This window comes from Scyliorhinus canicula, chromosome 10 (assembly GCF_902713615.1).
Source record: "Scyliorhinus canicula chromosome 10, sScyCan1.1, whole genome shotgun sequence".
NCBI classification, from domain to species: Eukaryota; Metazoa; Chordata; class Chondrichthyes; order Carcharhiniformes; family Scyliorhinidae; genus Scyliorhinus; species Scyliorhinus canicula.
The window spans coordinates 99,743,908-99,765,732 of NC_052155.1; the positions used below are offsets into that span (position 1 = coordinate 99,743,908).

Consider the following 21,825-nt stretch of genomic DNA (forward strand, 5'->3'; position numbering starts at 1 on the left):
GCAAATGTTGGCATACTAGCCTCTCCACCCAATCCACTTCTCAATTTTACACAGAAGAAGAGAGCGCAGCACTCCGGGGAGAGAGAGAGAGAACCTCCAGAAAAGGTGAGTCCACCAGTGACGGTCACCTTGACAGCCACTGGGAGTGCATGCCCACCTGGTCCACTGCAAAAGAGGTCATGTTCCAGGAGATTGCAGATGTCAGAAATGACCTGGTGCGAAAACCTGAGCTTCTAGAGGCACATGTCGCAAGAGCTGATCCTCTCTGCCTGTAGACCTTGGGCATGATTTAACGGAAATGAAACAGAGTCCCGTGTCATGCGCGTTTAGCTGGGTCTTTCCCAGCGCTGACAGCGCTGAAAACAACACCACTTTTAAATGCTCACCAGTGCAGGAAGAGATCGGGGGCACCATTTTCAAATACGGTTTGTTTAATTAGTCATATGCTGAAGTGTCATAGTGTATATCAATCTTTTGTCATTTTCAAATTCTCTTTTACTTTAATAAATATTCTTTATTAATTGTTTATACAACAACAGGACTGGTTCCTCACTGGGTTGTACATGGTTCCTCACATTAGTCCAAACAAAAACACACCATTGAGGAACAGTGTTTCAGGTTATTCTTGTGTGTGTTGAGATACTCTCATAGGTAACATCACCGGGGTTCTTAACAGGTAGTCATTTCATTGATCACAGAAAGATGATGGGGACTGATGGGGACTGTCAAGTTAGAGGACAGTAAGAAGCCTTACAACACCAGGTTAAAGTCCAACATGTTTGTTTCAAACACGAGCTTTCGGACCACTGCTCCTTCCTCAGGTGAAGTTCGAGGAAGCCTCTTACAAAATGCCTCACAGGATTGCGCCTGGTGGATAAGTGGCAAATGGATAATATGAACAAATGTGAATCAGAAGTACGACAATAAACAAAGCAAATGAAATGCCAATTTAGTTGAGTTCAAAACCATGGTAATTACACTAAGGGTGGATTCTCTGAGCCCCGCGCCGGGCGGGAGAATCGCCGCAACCGCGCCACACTGCCCCAACGCCGGGCCATTTGCTAAGGCGCGGCACCATTTGAGCCGGCTTGTTTGGCGCGGCGCTGGTCGCGGGCCGCTGTCCGCAGCCAGGCCACCAATTCCCCAGCCTTGATGGGCCGAGCGGCCGCGCGGAAACGGCAGAGTCCCGCCGGCGCTGTCCACATCTGCTCGCAGCCGGCGGCAACTCTGCACACAGGGTTGGGGGGGGCAGCCTGTGGGGGGGGGGGGGGGGGGGGGGGGACTCCTTCACCGGAGGGGGGGGGGGGGCTCCAATGGGGTTTGGCCCGTGATCGAGGCCCACCGATCAGCGGGCTGGCCTCTCCAGCCCCATCCCTATTTTGTTACGCAACTGGCCCCTGAACCCCCGTGCCATGTTGCGCTGAGGAAGTCCCCCGCGCATGCATGGGTTGGTTTGGCGCCACTGTGCATGCGTGGGTTGGCGCAGCGGCCAGTTGGCACCGGGAAGGGAGGCTGGAGTGGCGTGAACCGCTCCAGCGCCGTGCTGGCCCCCTGTGGGGGACAGAATCAGTAGTACCTGCGCCCGTTTCGTGCCACTCTGCCTCCATTTTGGAGAATTCTGCCCTAAAAGTCTCCAGTGTTCTGGTCAGGCTGAATTTTGAATTCTATGTACAGGTCTGGTCAGCTAGGGGTAGCGCAGACAAGAGTAACCAGCTTAATTAGCTGTCTACCCGCTGGGAGATTGGAAAGCTGCAGCTCCCTAGTCTGATGTAAGTCAGGCAGGTATGGGGAACCAACATGTAGTGTTGGAGGAGCCTCTGTCCTGACTTTCTCCAACAGGTATTGGGTGCTTGCTACCTGTGTGGCTGAGCAGAAGGATGGCAGGGTGCATGAGCAGACTGACTATGGCATCATGGTGCAGAATGCCTTTCAAGTGCGGGAGATCAAAAAGGAATATGGTTTATGACAGGAAACAATATAGTCAGGGGGATAAATACTAAGTGTATTCACCATCGGGACATCCAGAGGATGTATTGCCTGCCTGGTGCCAGGGTTAATATCATCTCCTACCGGCAGGATAAGAACTTGGAGCGGGTTCATGGCAGAAGATCAGTTGTCGTGGTCCACAAGACAACCAACATAGGTAGAAGCAGGAATGATGTTCTGCCCTGAGAATTTGAGGAGTTAGGATCCAAATTGAAATGCAGAACATCAAAGCTGCATCAATCTCAGGATAGTTAACTGAGCAATGCAACAATTGCCAATGGACCATACATACTCTGGCACTTGTTTTGGAGCTGCTTTGGAAATTGTCATAGAATCACTATAGTGCAGAAGGGGTCATTCGGCCCATTGAATCTGCACTGACCCTCTGAAATAGCATCCTACCTAGGCCCATACCCCCATCGTATCCCCGTAACCCAGTAACCCCACTTAGCTTCTTGGACAAGGGACAATTTAGCATGGCCAATCCACCTAACCTGCAGATCTTTGGACTGTAGGAGGAAGTTGGAGCATCCGGAAGAAACCCACACAGACACGGCGAGAACGTTCAAACTCCACACAGGCATTGTCCCAAGGTTGGAATTGAACCCCGGTCCCTGGCACTGTGAGGCAGCAATGTAAATATCACCAGCTAGCTTGAAGTTATAAATTCAGCTCCAGTGTGAGCAAGTGTTTTCAAGTGTGAATTTCATAAAAAGCAAGTTGAGCAGCCAACTAGGTGATGAAAGTACTTGAAAATGAAAATGGCAGCATACTGTCCAGAGCCCCGCTCATCCCTACCCCTCCACCCCACCCCCACAACCCCCGAAGGAAATCAAGCAGCAGAAATCACATTAAAGTAAGAGCTTATTCATTTAAGGAAAGTGTTGATGTTAATTGAATGGCTTGTTTCGTTGTTTTAAACTTTAATTAACATCATATCATGAAAAAGTATCATTTCGTAACTTAGAACCAAATCTTTAAAATGCTATTAATAAATCTTTCATTGCTATTAATGCAGTTTGAGCCTCTGTAAAACAGTGTTCCATAGAAATCCAGACGTGTGTCTCGGTCTTGCGTTTTGCTGTTACTGACACTTGAGTAACAGCACTGCAGGTCTTAAGATATTGCATTTTGACCACATTTTTAAAAATTGCTCTTTGCGTCATTAAAGTTACAGGCCTCTGACCCAGGGGATGAGCTGACGATTAATGACTTGATAAATTAGGTCTTGTTTCAAAGGGGTGACAATACAGTTTCTAATTTGGTACTGAAACACGCCCAGAACATAGATACCTAAAAGATAGGAGCAGGAGGAGGCATTTTGGCCTTTCGAGCCCGCTCCGACATTTATCACGATCATGGCTGATTTTCCAACTCAATAGCCTAATCCTGCTTTCTCCCCATTGCTTTTGATCCCATTCTCCCCAAACATTTCTCTTAGTACAGGGCAGAGTAGCTAGCAGATTTAGGATTCTTAAGGGAACATTTAAGATATATGCCTCAGGAAGGACATCTATACAGAAATAGTAAATAACTATGTACAGCAGTTATTTTTGAGCACCCAGCTTTTAGATTTATTGATAAATAACTTGGGCTGGATTTCCCGACAACGTGGGGCTGCCCACAATGGGAAACCCAATTGGGAGCTGGTGGGACTGGGAATCCCGCTGCCGGTGGGGGGGGGGGGGGGGGGGGGGGGGGGGCTCCGCACCAGGGTGGATAATCCTGCCAATGTCATTTCACAACACTTGGATTAGCCATTTTTATGTTTAGATTATCCTGTTTCATACATGAAGTCAACCAGTACAACAGGTAACCATGCTAGAACATTGTTTTTGGATCAACATCTCTTCATGGCTTTGTACAAGATTGCATAGAAACTCAGGAGAGACTAAATTGATTAGGATTATATTGATTGGAGTTTAGAAACTTGAGAGGACATCTCATAGAAATTTATAAAATTCTAACAGGGTTAGACAGGGTAGATTCAGAAAGATTGTTCCCAATGGTGGGGGGAGTCCAGAACTAAGGGGTCATAGTTTGAGGATAAACCCTTTAGGACTGAGAGTAGAGGAGAAATTTCTTCATCCAGAGAGTGGTGAATCTGTGGAATTCAGTACCACAGAAATTATTTGAGACCAAAACGTTATGTGATTTCAAGAAGGAATTAGACATAGCTCTTGGGGCTAAAGGGATCAAAGGATATGGGGGGAAGGCATGATCAGGGTATTGAACTTGATGATCAGCGTGAATGGTGGAGTAGGCTCGAAAGGCCGAATGGCCTCTTCCTGCTTCGATTTTCTATGTATGTTTCTATGTGAGCCAGAGAAGACACAGCCAGAGTGAGACACAGCAAAGAGTGAGTTTGGAAATTTGAAGCTAGGTGGGAATTGAATTAAATTGAATTCAATCGGGAAGACTGATCCTTTTTAAATTTCAGGAATTTAAATTAATCTAGAATTGTGCAGTGAAGGTTAACAAGGGCTGCCCCACCCACTCACATAACTGGGTGGCAGTTAAGTGTCAGTCACCTTAATCTACTTTGATCTAAAAGCAGGTGGGAGTGGTGGTGGGTGGGGGGGGGGGGTCAACTCAGGCCAATTTAAAAGAGCAACTTGTAACTCACTCCCAGTGAGTTCTCCCAGTGAGTCAGAGAAGACACAGCCAGAGTGAGGCACAGCAAACAGTGAGTTTGGGAATTTGAAGCTAGGTGGGGATGAGGTGCTTTTTAACCCTGGTAAGTGACTGGTAAGTAGTTTTTCCTTTTTCTTTTCATTGGTATATTTATTTATTTTTTCTTCATTTTTTTGAAATTGTAGTTGTATAAGTTAACCGAAGGTTTAAGACATGGCAGGAGATCCCAGACCCGTGTCATGCTCCGCGTGTGCGATGTGGGAGCTCAGGGACATGTCCACTGTCCCTGGCTCCTTCACGTGCAAGAAGTGTGTCCAGTTGCAGCTCCTGTTAGACCGCTTGACGGCTCTGCAGCTGCGGATGGACTCACTTTGGAGCATCTGCGATGCTGAGGAGGTTGTGGATAGGGTGTTTAGTGAGTTGGTCACACTGCAGGTGAAAGTTACTGAGGGAGATAGAAAATGGGTGACCAAAAGACAGAGCAAGAGTAGGAAGGCAGTGAAGGTGTCCCCTGCGGTTTCTCCCTGCAAAACAGATATACCGCTTTGGATACTGTTGAGGAAGATGGCTCACCAGGGGAAGGCAGCAGCAGCCAGGTTCATGGCACAGTGGCTGGCTCTGCTGTGCAGCAGGGCAGGAAGAAGAATGGCAGGGCTATAGTGATAGGGGACTCAATCGTAAGGGGAATAGACAGGCGGTTCTGTGGATGCAATCGAGACTCCAGGATGGTATGTTGCCTCCCTGGTGCAAGGGTCAAGGATGTCTCGGAGCGGCTGCAGGACATTCTGGGGGAGGGGGGGGGGTGTGAACAGCCAGCCGTCATGGTGCACATAGGCAACAACGATATAGGTAAAAAACGGGACAAGGTCCTACAAGCTGAATTAGGAGTTAGGAGTTAAACTAAAAAGTAGGACCGCAAAGGTAGTAATCTCAGGATTGCTACCACTGCCATGAGCTAGTCAGCAGAATGTCAGGATAGATAGTATGAATCCGTGGCTCGAGAGATGGTGCAAGAGAGAGGGATTCAAATTCCTGGGGCATTGGAACCGGTTTTGGGGGAGGTGGGAGCAGTACAAACCGGACGGTCTGCACCTGGGCAGGACTGGAACTGATGTCCTGGGGAGGGTGGATTTGCTAGAGCTGTTGGGGAGGGTTTGAACTAATGTGGCAGGGGGATGGGAACCAATGCAGGAAGTCAAAGGTAGTAAAACAGGGACAGATACAAAAGGCAGCAAGGGAGAAAGTGTAAGGCAGAGAAGCCATAGTCAAAAATCAAAAAGGGCGACAGTACAAGGTACAGTGATTGAGGGGAGCTCAGTGAATAGGGCCAGAAACACTAAAAGGAATAAAACTGAAAGTAAAAACATAAATGGTAAGCAACGCGGCAGGTTGTTACATGAAGATATGGGTTCAATGACAAGGAAAATTAGGAGAAAAGTTAAGAGGAAATATAACTTCGGAGAGGTTATTGATCGAGGTGTTAAGATTCAAAACAGAGGTATAAAAGCCAACAAAAGTGTACTTTATGTGAATGCTTGTAGTATTCGGAATAAGGTAAATGAGTTGATGGCGCAAATCATCGTGAATGACTATGATTTAGAGGCCATTACTGAAACATGGTTAAAGGATGGTCAGGATTGGGAGTTAAATATCCAAGGGTATCAAACTATTCAGAAGGACAGAGAGGATGGTAAGGGAGGTGGTGTTGCTCTGTTATTTAAGGATGACATCTGTCAATAGTAAGGGATGACATCGGTGCTATGGAGGATAATGTTGAATCCATTTGGGTGGAAATCAGGAATAGTAAGGTGAAAAAGTCGCTGAAAGGAGTAGTGTATAGGCCACCAAATAGTAACATTATGGTGGGGCAGGCAATAAACAAAGAAATAACTGATGCATGTAGAAATGGTACAGCAGTTATCATGGGGGATTTTAATCTACATGTCGATTGGTTTAACCAGGTCGGTCAAGGCATCTGTAGGAGGAGTTTATAGAATGTATCTGCGATAGTTTCCTAGAACAGTACGTAATGGAATCTACGAGGGAACAAACGGTCCTAGATCTGGCCCTGTGTAATGAGACAGGATTGATTAATGATCTCATAGTTAGGGATCCTCTCGGGAGGAGCGATCACAATATGGTGGAATTTAAAATACAGACGGAAGGTAAAATCAAAAACTATTGTTTTGTGGTTAAACAAAGATTACAATGGGATGAGAGAAGAGCTAGCTAAGGTAGACAGGGAGCAAAGACCTTATGGTGAAATAGTTGAGGAACAGTGGAGAACCTTCCAAGCGATTTTTCACAGTGCTCAGCAAAGATTTATACCAACAAAAAGGAAGGACGGTAGAAAGAGGGAAAATCGACCGTGGATATCTGAGGAAATAAGGGAGAGTATCAAATTGAAGGAAAAAGCATATAAAGTGGCAAAGATTAGTGAGAGACTAGGGGACTGGGAAATCTTTAGGGGGCAACAGAAAGCTACTAAAAAAGTTATAAAGAAGAGTAAGATAAATTATGAGAGTAAACTTGCTCAAAATATAAAAACAGATAGTAATAGTTTCTGCAAATATATAAAGCAAAAAAGAGTGGCTTAGGTAAATATTGGTCCTTTAGAGGATGAGAAGAGAGATTTAATAATGGGAGATGAGGAAATGGCTGAGGAACTGAACATGTTTTTTGGGTCGGTCTTCACAGTGGAAGACACAAATAACATTCCAGTGACTGATGGAAATGAGGCTATGACAGGTGAGGACCTTGAGATGATTGTTATCACTAAGGAGGTAGTGATGGGCAAGTTAATGGGGCTAAAGGTAGACAAGTCTCCTGGCCCTGATGGAATGCATCCCAGAGTGCTAAAAGAGATGGCTAGGAAAATTGCAAATGCACTAGTGATAATTTACCAAAATTCACTAGACTCTGGGGTGATCCCGGCGAATTGGAGATTCACAAAACGTGACACCACTGTTTAAAAAAGGAGGTCGGCAGAAAGCGGGTAATTATAGGCCAGTAAGCTTAACTTTGGTAGTAGGGAAGTTGCTGGAGTCTATCATCAAGGAAGAAATAGCGAGGCATCTGGATGGAAATTGGCCCATTGGGCAGACGCAGCATGGGTTCATAAAGGGCAGATCGTGCCTAACTAATTTAGTGGAATTTTTTGAGGACATTACCAGTGTGGTAGATAACAGGGAGCCAATGGATGTGGTATATCTGGATTTCCAGAAAGACTTTGACAAGGTGCCACACAAAAAGTTGCTGCATAATATGAAGATGCATGTCATTAAGGGTAAAGTAGTAGCATTGATAGAGGATTGGTTAATTAATAGAAAGCAAAGAGTGGGGATTAATGGCTGTTTCTCTGGTTGGCAATCAGTAGCTAGTGGTGTCCCTCAGGGATCAGTGTTGGGCCCAAAATTGTTCACAATTTACATCGATGATTTGTATTTGGGGACCAAGGGCAATGTATCCGAGTTTGCAGACGACACTAAGATGACTGGGAAAGCAAAAAGTGCAGAGGATACCGGAAGTCTGCAGAGGGATTTGGATAGGTTAAGTGAATGGGCTAGGATCTGGCAGATGGAATACAATGTTGACAAATGTGAGTTCATCCATTTTGGTAGGAATAACAGGAAAAGGGATTATTATTTAAATGATAAAATATTAAAACATGCTGCTGTGCAGAGAGACCTGGGTGTGCTAGTGCATGAGTCGCAAAAAGTTGGTTTACAGGTGCAACAGGTGATGAAGAAAGTGAATGGAATTTTGTCCTTCATTGCTAGAGGGATGGAGTTTAAGACTAGGGAGGTTATGCTGCAACTGTATAAGGTGTTAGTGAGGCCACACCTGGAGTATTGTGTTCAGTTTTGGTCTCCTTACCTGAGAAAGGACATACTGGTGCTGGAGGGTGTGCAGAGGAGATTCACTTGGTTAATCCCAGAGCTGAAGGGGTTGGATTACGAGGAGGGGTTGAGTATACTGGGACTGTACTCATTGGAATTTAGGAGGATGGGGGGGATCTTATAGAAACATATAAAATTATGAAGGGAATAGATAGGATAGATGCGGGCAGGTTGTTTCCACTGGCCAGTGAAAGCAGAACTAGGGGGCATAGCCTCAAAATAAGGGGAAGTAGATTTAGGACTGAGTTTAGGAGGAACTTCTTCACCCAAAGGGTTGTGAATCTATGGAATTCCTTGCCCAGTGAAGCAGTTGAGGCTCCTTCATTAAATGTTTTTAAGATAAAGACAGATAGTTTTTTGATGAATAAAGGGACTAAGGGTTATGGTGTTCAGGCCGGAAAGTGGAGCTGAGTCCACAAATGATCAGCCATGATCTCAGTGAATGGCAGAGCAGGCTCGAGGGGCCAGACGGCCTACTCCTGCTCCTAGTTCTTATGTTCTTATGTGTGCATCACTTACCGAATTAGCACACAGTAATGAAAATTATTAGTACTTTAACATTTTATAGCTTTTTGACAGATGATTTCAGGAATTGTTTGGCTTTTCAAAGATATTATTATACCCAAAGAATGATATCCTTTGGTTGAATCAAGAGCTCATGAAAATCAAATGCATGTTTGTCATTACTTAACAATGAGCAGGGCGGCATTGTAGCACAGTGGTTAGCACTGGTGCTTCACAGCGCCAGGGCCCCAGGTTCGATTCCCGGCTTGGGTCACTGTGTGTGCGGGGTCTTCACGTTTTCCCCGTGTCTGCGTGGGTTTCCTTCGGGTGCTCCGGTTTCCTCCCACAAGTCACGGAAAATGTGCTTGTTAGGTGAATTGGACATTCTGAATTCTCCTTCAGTGTACCTGAACATGCGCCTGAGTGTGGCGACAAGTGGATTTTCACAGTAACTTCATTGCAGTGTTAATGCAAGCCTACTTTTGACATTAATAAAGATTGTTATTATTAGTAGCCTGAAAGTATACAGCATGATTTGATCATTCATCAGCTGCAACAATTTTTGTTTCTCTGTAAGGAAAGGTGCCTGAAATTCCTAATTTCATTGTCGATAATCATGAATTGTTACTAAAAACACAGAATAAAAACATTCAATACATCTGGGGAAAAATACTAGTAGAAGCAAACAAATATCAGGCAATCACATTATTATATTCTGTGATTTTTAATCATTTTATTTCTCCATGCAAAGGTTTTTGAAATGAGCAGAATCTGCATGTTCTGTTTTTGTCCAAGAGTGAATTTGCACAGGTTCCGCTGCCCAAGGTAATGTGTATTAAAGCCGGAAGAAACAGCTTTTAGAAAAACACAGCCAATCTCAAATTGATACATTGAATGTCAATTAACTGAAATATTTTTAGAATATCATGAGTTGTTTTCTGTCGACCTACACCCTCGGGCAGAAGTGAGGTTAAGATATTGCTGACAATCCAAGCAGACAACCACTGACCAGGCGAAGAATCAGAGAGATGTTAGCTACACAGAGGAAGGGGCAAAAGACACATGGGCCGGGATTCTCCAACCCCACGCCGGGTCGGAGAATCCCTGGGGGGACGCGCCCCGCCCCCCCGACGAAGGCTTCCTGATTTTCCCTCACCGATTCTCGGGCGACTATGGGATTCCCACCCTGCCGATTCTCCGGGCTCCAATGGGCCAAGTGGCCGGTGAGTCCTGCCGGCGTGGGTTACTTGGGTCCCACACGGTGGAACCTGGAAGGTGTTTCTGCGGAGGCCCACCTGAAGGGGTTGCGGGGGGATCCGGTCCTGGAGGGGGGGGCCCCCATGGTGGCTTGGTCCGTGATCGGGGCCTACCGATCGGTGGGCAGGCTGGTTCCGTGGGGGACTATGTTCCTCCGCGGTGGGCCCCTGTAGGGCTCCGCCATATAGCCCAGGGGCCAGCGCGGAGAATGGAATCCCCGCACATTCGCGGAATCACGCCGGCTGTTCCGCACATGCACCTGTCCTGCCCGCTGTGTGAGGTTCTTCTGCCCTCATGTAGCTGGTTAACACGCTGTGCACACCAAGTACCAGATCCCTTGTGACCTTGAGGATGATGACAATGAAGGGCCGCTAAGGCCTGGGAGCACCCCCCCCCCCCCCCCCCCCCCCCCCCCCCCCGACCTGCGTTCCACTTACCTGGACACCCTGCATCCTCTCCATCCTCCCCAGTGCCTCCTTTGCAATTGCGGGTAATGGCGGCCTGAGTGCACACCTCCGGTTGTGATCTCGCTGGCAAGAATCATGCTTCCTGACTCTTGTGGGATTCTGCACCCATGTCGCCATTCTCGATGACAGCTAACAGGAGCTCAAAATTTCACCCACTCTTTACCGAACATAGGGATTAATTAGCATTCCCACTGGGGAAACATTTGGTGTTGTGGGTGCCGCATCTAAATGCTGAGAAACACCACAACGGCAAATGGTTCTAATCTCTGAATATGCAGTTGGTGTGTGATCATGCTGGAGAATGTCCAGTTTCCTGGCAGTGGTCATATTTCCTTAATTCTTTACCACCCAGCAAATGTTATGATTACAAAATGTCGGCCATAGACATACGAGTGGAACTTTTTACCTACATAAATAGAAGCCTTTTCAATCTGTAAATAATGTCACTCAACGTCCACCACAGTCCTGGACGCAAATGCAATGGGTTTCTCTGTGTCATCTTCCCATTGACGCGCGAGAGGTCTGCCCCACTCAATATGGAGAGACATCACTCGTCAGTATTAGTTCTTTTCTGAGGTTATAATGGGCGAGTATATTCCAGGACACCAGTTGCTGTTTTACATTCATGAAGGCTTCAACCTGTGGTGACTGCCATGACCACCTTTGATGTTTTTGAGTAAATAAGCAGGGGTGGCATTATAATGGCCAAATTTGGAAGAATTTCCCATCGTAATTTATCAGCCTCACAAAGATTTCAACTGCGCCTCCTTGATGGCCTTGACTTTATCCTCCAAGGGGTGTGGGCCTTTCTTGTCTATATGGTATCTGAGGTAGATCACTTTGCCTTCATGGAATACATTTCTCAAGACATATGCCTGTGTTGGAATATTGCCTCAAGACCTCCTCCAAGTTAGCTAGCTGCTCTTGTTTAATGGCCCTGGTACCTAATTACGTCGTCAGATATAGTGTCATCAAGGCAGCCCTTGGAGAATATTTTCCATGTCATGCTGAAAGATGGCACATGCCAACGAGACTCCAAAGTGCAGATGTGTACATTCGTATAAGGCCTTATGATGTTAATTGTGAATTAATTTCTGGATGATTCATCAATTCAAGCTGGAGGTCGGCATGGCACTTATCCAGTTCCGAGAAGGCTTGATCACCTGTCAACTTGGTATACAAATCTTCTATATGTGGTATGGGGTAACGATCCATTTTTGAGGCTTTATTGACTGTAGGTTTGTAATCTCTGCAAAGGTGGATTGACTATCTGTCATCCATCTATTTTCTTGCACCCCTTTTTTGGCTTACTCCAGGAACAAATCTATTTCTATAAAAACCTTTTTGAGGGGGGGGGGGGAGGACTGGTGCGCGCGAGAGGGCGGGCGAGGGAGGGACATTTGCCTAGAGGGATTGTGTTGTAAATAATTTAAAAATTAGTAGGGGTAAATGTTTGTATGGAAAAACTCTTTCAATAAAAATTATTTAAAAAAAAAAAAAAAAAAAAAAAAACCTTTTTGAGGTTTAGGTTGGGCTCCACCAGTAATTGTTTCTGGGTTGTAAAGTTGTTAGTCCCACACACTAGTCTATCGCCTAGCATCTCGGTTGGGGATGGACCAAATTTCCACAATCTAGTAAGAAATTCCATAACGGGCTCTCCAGCTGTGTTTAAATGGCAGTTTTGAAGGATGATGGACGGCTTTGGGTTGTAATGGTTCCTTATCGAACATTTTAGTGTCCTTGCCGCTGGATAGGTTATGCTTTTGATAATGCTAAATGTTGGGGCCCTGCATGCTGTTAGGCGAATGACCTTTTTTTTCTCACCCACTTCAATGCCATTGGCACAAAAAATAGCACATGTGCTCAGCATACTGGCCCTAGTCCTGTACGTTTGTATCATATTGCTCAAGTCTGGGCTGGTTTATCTCACCAGGCTAAATCGCTGGCTTTTAAAGCAGACCAAGCAGGCCAGCAGCACGGTTCGATTCCCGTACCAGCCTCCCCGGACAGGCGCCGGAATGTGGCGACTAGGGGCTTTTCACAGTAACTTCATTGAAGCCTACTCGTGACAATAAGCGATTTTCATTTCATTTCATTTTCAAAGAAAAGAATTTCCAGGTTTTGTTTTTCTTACTGGAATTGCCTTCTGAAAGGCTGCTCGGAATCCCGTTCTTGATCCTCGTTGCCAATGTGATAATTCCAGTAGGCACAGGCCACAAGGCAATGCAGATTTATCCTCCAACATAAATAATGCTGCAGCTGCAGCGTAAAAATCAAATGTCCCAGCCCGGGACTATCGGGAAGTGCCGGTCCGTGTCTGGGGGCTAATATTTACGGCCCTACTGTTGAGCCCCAGTGGCCAGGTCTCCACCTGTTCAAAACTCATATTCTATGAAGCCCATGGGAGATCAATCAGCGATTTCCCGTGGTCTTCGTGAGGGTTATAATAGGTTGCAATGTGAAATAAAACTGGTTAGCATTTGCAATACTTAAAGGTCATTAAAAAGTTTTTACTATTACTGTTAATATGACTTCAACTGACAATAGTGCTCAATATGAGATACCAAAGGGAAACAATTCTTTACACTGCTTATCCATGAACCTACACGGCCGCTTTTCCCCCACAGCAATAACTCTTAATCAAAGTAACAAAGGCCTCGGTCTTTGACTTTAGTTCTAGTCGCAGCCAATTAATCTTTCTGGTACCTTTAGTCAAACAAGAGGTATTCATAAATGTTTTGTTCCTCTGATCATCACTATATTTACACCCATATTGTGATTGTAATATGTACCAAAGGTTTTTTAGCACAAAGATGCAATTTATTTAAATTCTTTTTTGATCAGTTAACATTGGGCGCGATCTAACGGCCGCACCCGATCGGGACGCAGCGGGTAAGTCTCACGAGAAGCCTATCGCCAGATTTACCCGGTTTGTTAGACCTTGTGAGACCTAAAGGGATCTCATGAGGCATCACAATCTGGATCACGCCCACAACGTGCAGCAGTGCCAAGGTGCCCAGGTGGCTTTTTGCTTGTGCCAGGGGTCGGGGGTTGGGCAAGGGGGCTCGAGGACCTCCTAATCAGTAGGTTGGGGCCCACCAGGGATCATAGTGGGAGATGGAGAGATCGGGCACCATTTTTATTCTGTACTGACAAGCTGAGCTCCTCAGTGCAGGAAATGAAGTTAGTTCGGCCTCGGTGACGACTTCCTCCCGAGGTCCGAAAAAAGATCCCGCTTAATAGCGGGGTCGTTCTTGGTGCTGCAGGCACTAGGAAATACCTCACTAAATGTGCCCACCACGGGACACTTTTTCCGTTAAATCTCGCCCATTATTTTTCTCTGCTATGCTTCCTTGCTTTATTCCTTTTTCAGCTTTTCCCATGTTACATGGGGTTGCCCCAATGCTGAGTGATCATATTTTATTGTTAACAGAGACTTACCACAGATATCTAAAACAAGTCATTCCCCCAGTTTCTACATAAAGATGATGGACTCTGTACCAGAAAACAATTAGTGCATATTATTCCACGTAAAAGCATTTTAGCTCACCACATTCAGACATAATCCAATATACAAATAGTGTAAAATTGCACTGTGCAATATGAGAATACAAACGCATTACTGCATAGTCTTCAATTTTTCTGCTATTTTCACAACATCCTTGTTACAAAGGAATTTCCTACAAATGCAGAAAGGTGTTTGTATGTAAAATACCAAAAACACATTGTCACCACAAATATTCCTAAACCCACTTCCCTAAGTATGACCAACCCTGAGGTGAAGTTTATGGTGCCATTATACTTCCAATGCTGGTCTTAGACCACTACATGTATTTTGCAGACTGAAGTCATGATGCCAACTGGGGTAAAAACACAGCTTAGCAACAAAGGAGCTGTGTATGTTCTGAGTTTCACTCCCCAGCTGGCTAATTTCTGATGTTATAACAGCATGAGCAACAGCAATCTTTTTTTTGCATTTAAAGGATTTCATACCAATTTTTAAAAAGGTTCTTAACAGCACCTGCACATTAAAATTTTTTTTTAGAGTATCCAATTCTTCTTTTCAATTAAGGGGCAATTTAGTGTGGGCAAAACCCACGCAAACACAGTGAGAATGTGCAAACTCCACACAGACAGTGACCCAGAGCTGGGATCGAACCTGGAACCGCGGCGCTGTGAGGCAGCAGTGTTTTTTAAAAAAATAATTTTTATTGGAATTTTTTTACAGAAAATATAAAATATAACAACAAACAATGAAATGCAACAAAATAACCCATAACAACTGTAACCTCCCCCCAGACCGTATCAACGCATGTATCACATCCCCCCCCAACCCCAACAAGAGAACTTAAAAATAAATTAAAATTAAATAAACAAACATAGTCATCGTCCCCCTTCCCCTCCCCTCCCTCTCCCCTCCCCCCACTCTCCCCTCCCCTCCCCCCACTCTCCCCTCCCACCACTCTCCCCTCCCCCCACTCTCCCCTCCCACCACTCTCCCCTCCCACCACTCTCCCCTCCCACCACTCTCCCCTCCCCCTTCCCCCCCCCCCCCCGGGTTGCTACTGCTACTGTCCCCGTACCCTATCGTTGAGCCAGAAAGTCGAGGAAAGGTTGCCACCGCCTAAAGAATCCTTGTACCGATCCTCTCAGGGCGAATTTGACCTTCTCTAGCTTAATAAAACCCGCCATGTCATTGATCCAGGTCTCCACGCTTGGGGGCCTCGCATCCTTCCATTGTAGCAAAATCCTTCGCCGGGTTACTAGGGATGCAAAGGCCAGCACACCGGCCTCTTTCGCCTCCTGCACTCCCGGCTCCAGCCCAACCCCAAAAATTGCGAGTCCCCATCCTGGCTTGACCCTGGATCCCACCACCCTTGACACCGTCCTCGCCACCCCCTTCCAGAATTCCTCCAGTGCCGGGCATGCCCAGAACATATGGGCATGGTTCACTGGGCTCCCCGAGCACCTGACACACCTGTCTTCACCCCCAAAGAACTTACTCATCCTCGTCCCAGTCATGTGGGCCCTATGCAGCACCTTGAACTGTCTGAGGCTAAGCCTCGCACACAAGGAGGAAGAATGAACCCTCTCCAGGGCATCAGCCCATGGCCCGTCTTCGATCTGTTCCCCCAGTTCCCCCTCCCACTTAGTTTTCAGCTCCTCTACTGACGCCTCCTCCACCTCCTGCATAACCTTGTAGATATCAGTTATCTTCCCCTCTCCGACCCAGACCCCCGAAAGCACCCTGTCACTCACCCCCCTCGCGGGAAGCGAAGGGAATCCCTCCACCTGCCGTCTAGCAAATGCCTTTACCTGCAGATACCTGAACATGTTTCCCGGGGGAGCCCAAATTTCTCCTCCAACTCCCCCAGGCTCACAAACCTCCCATCGATAAACAGATCCCTCAGCTGTCTGATGCCCACTCTGTGCCAACCCTAAATCCCCCATCAATGTTCCCTGGGACGAACCTATGGTTCCCCCTTAATGGAGCCTCCATTGAGCCCCCCTCTTCTCCCCTATGTCGCCTCCACTGCCCCCAAATCTTGAGGGTAGCCGCCACCACCGGACTCGTGGTATACCTCGCAGGAGGGAGCGGCCACGGCGCCGTTACCAGGGCCCCCAGGCTTGTATCTCGACAGGATGCCCTCTCCATCCGTTTCCATGCTGCCCCCTCCCCCTCCATCACCCACTTGCGCACCATCGACACATTGGCCGCCCAGTAGTACCCCGAGAGACTGGGTAACGCCAGCCCCCCCGATCTCTACCCCGCTCCAAGAAGACCCTCTTCACCCTCGGGGTCCCATGCACCCAAACAAAGCTCATGATGCTGCTGGTCACCCTTCTAAAAAAGGCCCTAGGGATAAAGATGGGCAAACACTGGAAGAGGAACAAGAACCTCGGGAGAACCGTCATTTGGCACTCTACCCGCCAACGATAGCGGCACCATGTCCCACCTTTTAAATTCCTCCTCCATCTGCTCCACCAGCCTGGTAAAATTAAGCTTATGGAGAGTCCCCCAACTCCTGGCCACCTGCACCCCCAGATATCGGAAACTCTTCACTGCCCTCTTAAACGGGAGCCTCCCAATTCCCTCCTCCTGATCTCCCTGGTGTACTACAAATACCTCGCTCTTGCCAAAATTTAACTTATAGCCCGAGAAGCCCCCAAATTCCGCTAACAGCTGCATCACCCCCGGCATTCTCCCCTCTGGGTCCGCCACATATAACAGCAGGTCGTCCGCATACAGCGATATCCGATGTTCCTCCCCACTCCGCACCAGACCCCCTCCATCTCCCTGACTCCCTCAACGCCATAGCCAGAGGTTCAATCATCAGTGCAAAGAGCAAGGGGGACAGGGGGCACCCCTGCCTGGTCCCACGGTAGAGCCTAAAGTACTCCGATCTCCTTCCATTTGTAACTACACTCGCCATCGGAGCCGCGTAGAGCAGCCTCACCCATTTGATGAATCCCTCCCCAAATCCAAACCGCTCCAGCACCTCCCACAGGTACCCCCACTCAACTCTATCAAACGCTTTCTCTGCGTCCAGCGCCACCACTATCTCCGCCTCCCCCTCCACTGCCGGCATCATGATAACATTTAGCAGTCTCCGCACATTCGTGTTGAGCTGCCGTCCCTTGACAAATCCTGTGAGGCAGCAGTGTTAACCCACTGCACCACCGTGCTGCCCCGTATCTGCACATTTTTGAGAAAACATTGCTTTGTACAAGACTGGAATTAAATTCCACATGCTGCAAATGCTCGGCAATACAATATCATGGGAGGGATTCTCCGGCCGCGTTCGCCCAGCTCGCCTGTGGCATTCCAGCGGTGGGCGGGCCGGGAGAATCCAGCCCCATGTGTTAGACATGGTCATTTTGTCTTGGGATCCAGATTGCCTCACGGCTCCCTGATTATACCCTACGTGTGGGATTCTCCCAGCCCTGCGCTGGGTCGGAGAATTGCCGCAACCACGCCACGCTGCCTTCACGCCGGCGCGCGATTTTCCAAGGTGTGGAGAATCGCCGCCATTTGCGGCGGCGCGTTTGGCATGGTGCTGGTTGCGGGTCGCTGATTCTCCGGCCCGGATGGGCTGAATGGCCGCGTGGAAAAAGCAGAGTCCCGCTGGCGCCATCCACACCTGGTCGCTGCGGGCGGGAACTCTGCGCTCTGCACGAAGGGCCGGGGGTGGTGGCCTGGGGGGGGGGGGGTTCCCGTGGGGGGGCCTCCGATGGGGTCTGGCCCGCCATGATCGGGGCCCACCAATCGGCGGGCCGGCCTCTTCCACCCCCCCCGGCCCTACTTTGTTGCGGGTCTGGCCCCAGAACCCCCGCGCCATGTTGCGTCGGGACCGGAGCGTTCAGTAATGCCACCGCGCATGTGCGGGTTGGCGCCGCCCCCAGTGCGCGCCAGGAAGTAAGGCTGGAGCGGCGTGAACTGCTCCAGTGTTGTTCTGGCCCCCTGTGGGGGACAGAATCACTAGTGCCTGCGCCCGTTTCATGCCGTCGTGTTTCACGACAGCGTTCACGATGGTGCGGACACTTTGCCTCCATTTCGGAGAGTCCCGGCCTATATCTTGCACTATTATGCAGCCAAACCTACTTTCCACTGACATGAAAGCCATAGCATAATAAACATGCACTATTCTGCTGAATATATATGAACTAAATTCTACTCACCTGTTTTGCAGTATTTTTATAACCTTTTCTTTTTAGCTTTGTTTTGCCTTCTTAAACACTGGATCAACTATTCCTTTTTTCTTTCAATTTAATTAATGTATCATATTCACTTAATAAGTTCAGTGAGCAAACAAGATTTATTAAAAATGCACTGAAACATGCAACACTTTATTATAAGGATGCAGTAGGGCAAAGTTGATAGAAGGATAATGCATGAATAGTGACTGCAGTCGAGGTTGAAGGGCTAGCGTTGTTTAAACGTGTACATTACAAACCAGGCACCAGAGGATGAGGGCACTACTGCATACATGAGGTCTCTTCTATAAAATAAGGGGCAGCAATAATTTATCAGCCAGAGCCTGAAAATTGCTGATTTATTACATCTTGGACTGAGCCATTTTTGCAATAAAAATGTGTTCACCTGTTGTCAGTAGATTACTCTCAATGCTATGGACATCAAATAATTGGGAACAAATTTCACTTATGACTGATCTTCAGTCACATTTTAGACATAGACTCGGAGATGTTATATTTACTGATTCATTTGCATCTAAAAAATCTATTTCCCAATTTAATACGAGAAAATAATTTTCCATCATTTTTATTTCCAATTAAAATAAATTGGCTTAACCATTATTTATGTGCAGGTGTTTAGTGTTGGGTTTGCACCTCATGATCAAAGTAGTTACAATTAAAATTCTCCTAATGAGCATATGTAAGCACATTATTCATAAAGAAAATAGATTTTCCTTTTAAGATCATGCCAACAAAGTAGCTACTGTACTTGGTTGCTCAGAAAAAAAAACACACTGCTAATTGCAATGTTGAATGTTTGCATCTAAGAATCATCCAAATATGACATTTGTTCAAGCTACATCTCATTAATCTAAAGCACAGTTTAAATGCTTTGTTTGCAAATTATAATTATTTTGATTACGCCAGTTACTGATAGTAATGCTTATTTGCAATGCATCCTTTTGAATTTGTTTAATTACATCTTGAAACATTGCGGAGAAGATTAATTAACCCACCTGGCTTCCTGGCATGCAGTCCTGGCTTGGATCTGTCATACTCATAAACATGTTTTCACCATCAAACTGTGAATAGAATAATAAATATTCAGAATGCATCTAAAGTTAAAGTCTAGCAATAAAACATAAGAATCAAATATAGATCTTGTTGAAAGGGTTTGCTTCTGGTTCCATATTGCTTGTCTTTGATGTGCTTGTTCCCATCCTTATTGACCCTGGATGTCAGTGATTTGAGGTAATTAGTGCAATCGTAATTACATCAGGCAAGCAAGAAATGAATGGTTTCCTTTCATCTGCAATCTGTTATGAAACAAAATGGCTCATTCTCTGCAGCATGCACACAGATATTGCTATTAGTCTTAATGAATTGCTAAATGAATGGCACTGTTTCTGGCAGGATAGAAGAATGATGAAGTGTACCTAGAGTGTTCTCTGATTCGTACCAGATCTCAAGTTACAATTTGGCTGTAGAAAATGTGTGCATATAAAACAAGAAATGGTCTAACATTTTAGAGTGAGCTTCATGGGCTTCAGACGCGATACTCCAAAGTCTCAATGTAAAGGTTTAGCCAGTAAATATGGGTTTGGAATCAAATAGATTGCCGCATGGAGTGCAAGTTCTTTTGATTGAGCCAGTTTCCATGGAAAGTACTGTACATGAACTCATTCTATACATTCATTGATTGATGAAACACAGATGATGCTTGTTAAATTCTACTTAGATGGCTATGTTAACAAGGATCATGGATTCTCTTCCATTTATCTTAAACTGGTGGCACAATTGTTGATTTACCTATGCAACTATCTATGTTAATGAAGATTAATTGATTGTGTCTTTGCATAGTTAAGATTTGTTTTATTCTAACTAATTTGGTAAACAATGCAATTCTTTATTCTTGAAACAGACAATTCAGGAACTCTTTCGATAAAACTGAAGTGCTGCAAAAATTTGCAGGCTTTGGTTCAATACAAAGATGAGCATGCTCAGATTGTTGATTGGTATGCATTTCGATTTTTCTCAGGGTAACCATTCTAAGAGTAAAATAATACACGACTGTGACCAGGTATAAAAATATAACAATTCTAAATCAAAATCTAACAATAAGTACAATCAAAAACATTTATTTTTCGGACTTCTTTAAGACTCTGGCAACCAAAATAATTTGATATTACCCAAAGAAAACGTTTCAATGTTCCTTTGGTGTATATTCCATGGGAACTGCAAGATATGCACAATCAATAACCAGTCAAACATAAACAGTACCATCATACACCCTTTAATCTGGCTAAAGTCAGTTGCATGGAATCATTGTTAATAACACACATGTACAGCAGTTGTGGCTTTAGCTTTGCAAAGATAAAATGAACACTGAGCGGCAACGCAACCTAAGACTACCTACACCTCACAACATTGCTGACAATTCGCTTTATGAGGATGGCTAAGTAGTTATTTAATCATTAAAGCACTTTTGTGTTTACAATAACAAAACCCCGCAATGTTCTTGGCCTCTGGAAAAGATTCCAATCAGAAAGGTTATGCTTGTTTGAAGTGCTGGGGTCCTGCAGTATCCACGCCAAGAGAATACACATGAAACAGCAAGTAGGATGCAAAGGATACTCTTTTATTAACTTTACACAAATACCCCACTCTCCGAAAGGTCACCCTCTCCAACCTGCACCCAGCTCGGGATTTTTATATTGTGAGGGCCCCCGATTAAAGGGGAAGCCCCACCCTGTTGCTGGATAAGTTCATATTCCATGCAGGTCATGGGGAACCAGATGGTCCATGTCATAATATCCACTCATGTATATAATGAGATGCAGACAGGCAGTGATTGACACATAGGATGACCAGTAAGCATACAACACAGTACAGCCAATCACCAGACAGGACACTACCACTATAAAGCCAGAGGGCTAGGTTTCCCGCTCTCTCGGGACCCAGCTACTGAGACAGTCAGAGTCCACGAGCTAGCAAGTGCAAACACCATGGTAGCTAGTAAATCTGGTCAGGCTACGACAAGGTCACCAGTCAGATCAGTATAGTGTCGACCCACAGCTGAATATGTATAGCAGTTCTATAGTTGAATAAAACAATGTTGGATCTTCTCCAGTGTTAGACGTCTGTTTCTAACTTCCCTGCATCAAGTGCAGTCCACATCGAACCAACCAGCCCAACACATCATGGTACCAGAGTGAACTGATCTTAACGGACCTACCTCGAGTGAATCAGCATTGACCAGCAAGAAGCCATCCAGCGAAATGGAAAACATCCAGCCTCCTCCGCAACTCTGCATCCCCGGCAACCTCGGCGGCAACTGGAAAATCTTCAAGCAAAAGTTCCTCTTGTACATCGAGGCCTCCAAC

General features: G+C 46.1%; 1 protein-coding gene across 10 annotated transcripts in view; it reads right to left on the reverse strand.

Annotated features, from left to right (window-relative positions):
- tox (thymocyte selection-associated high mobility group box) overlaps positions 1-21,825 on the reverse strand; it is a 495,189-nt gene that overhangs the window by 297,500 nt on the left and 175,864 nt on the right. For 9 of the 10 annotated variants that reach the window (XM_038809433.1, XM_038809432.1, XM_038809423.1 and 6 more), the window contains one exon: positions 19,459-19,524. The exons of the other annotated variant lie outside the window; for it this stretch is intronic. In XM_038809433.1, the coding sequence (XP_038665361.1) occupies positions 19,459-19,524 (66 nt within the window). The remainder of the gene's footprint in view (positions 1-19,458; positions 19,525-21,825) is intronic. 10 annotated transcript variants of the gene reach the window in all.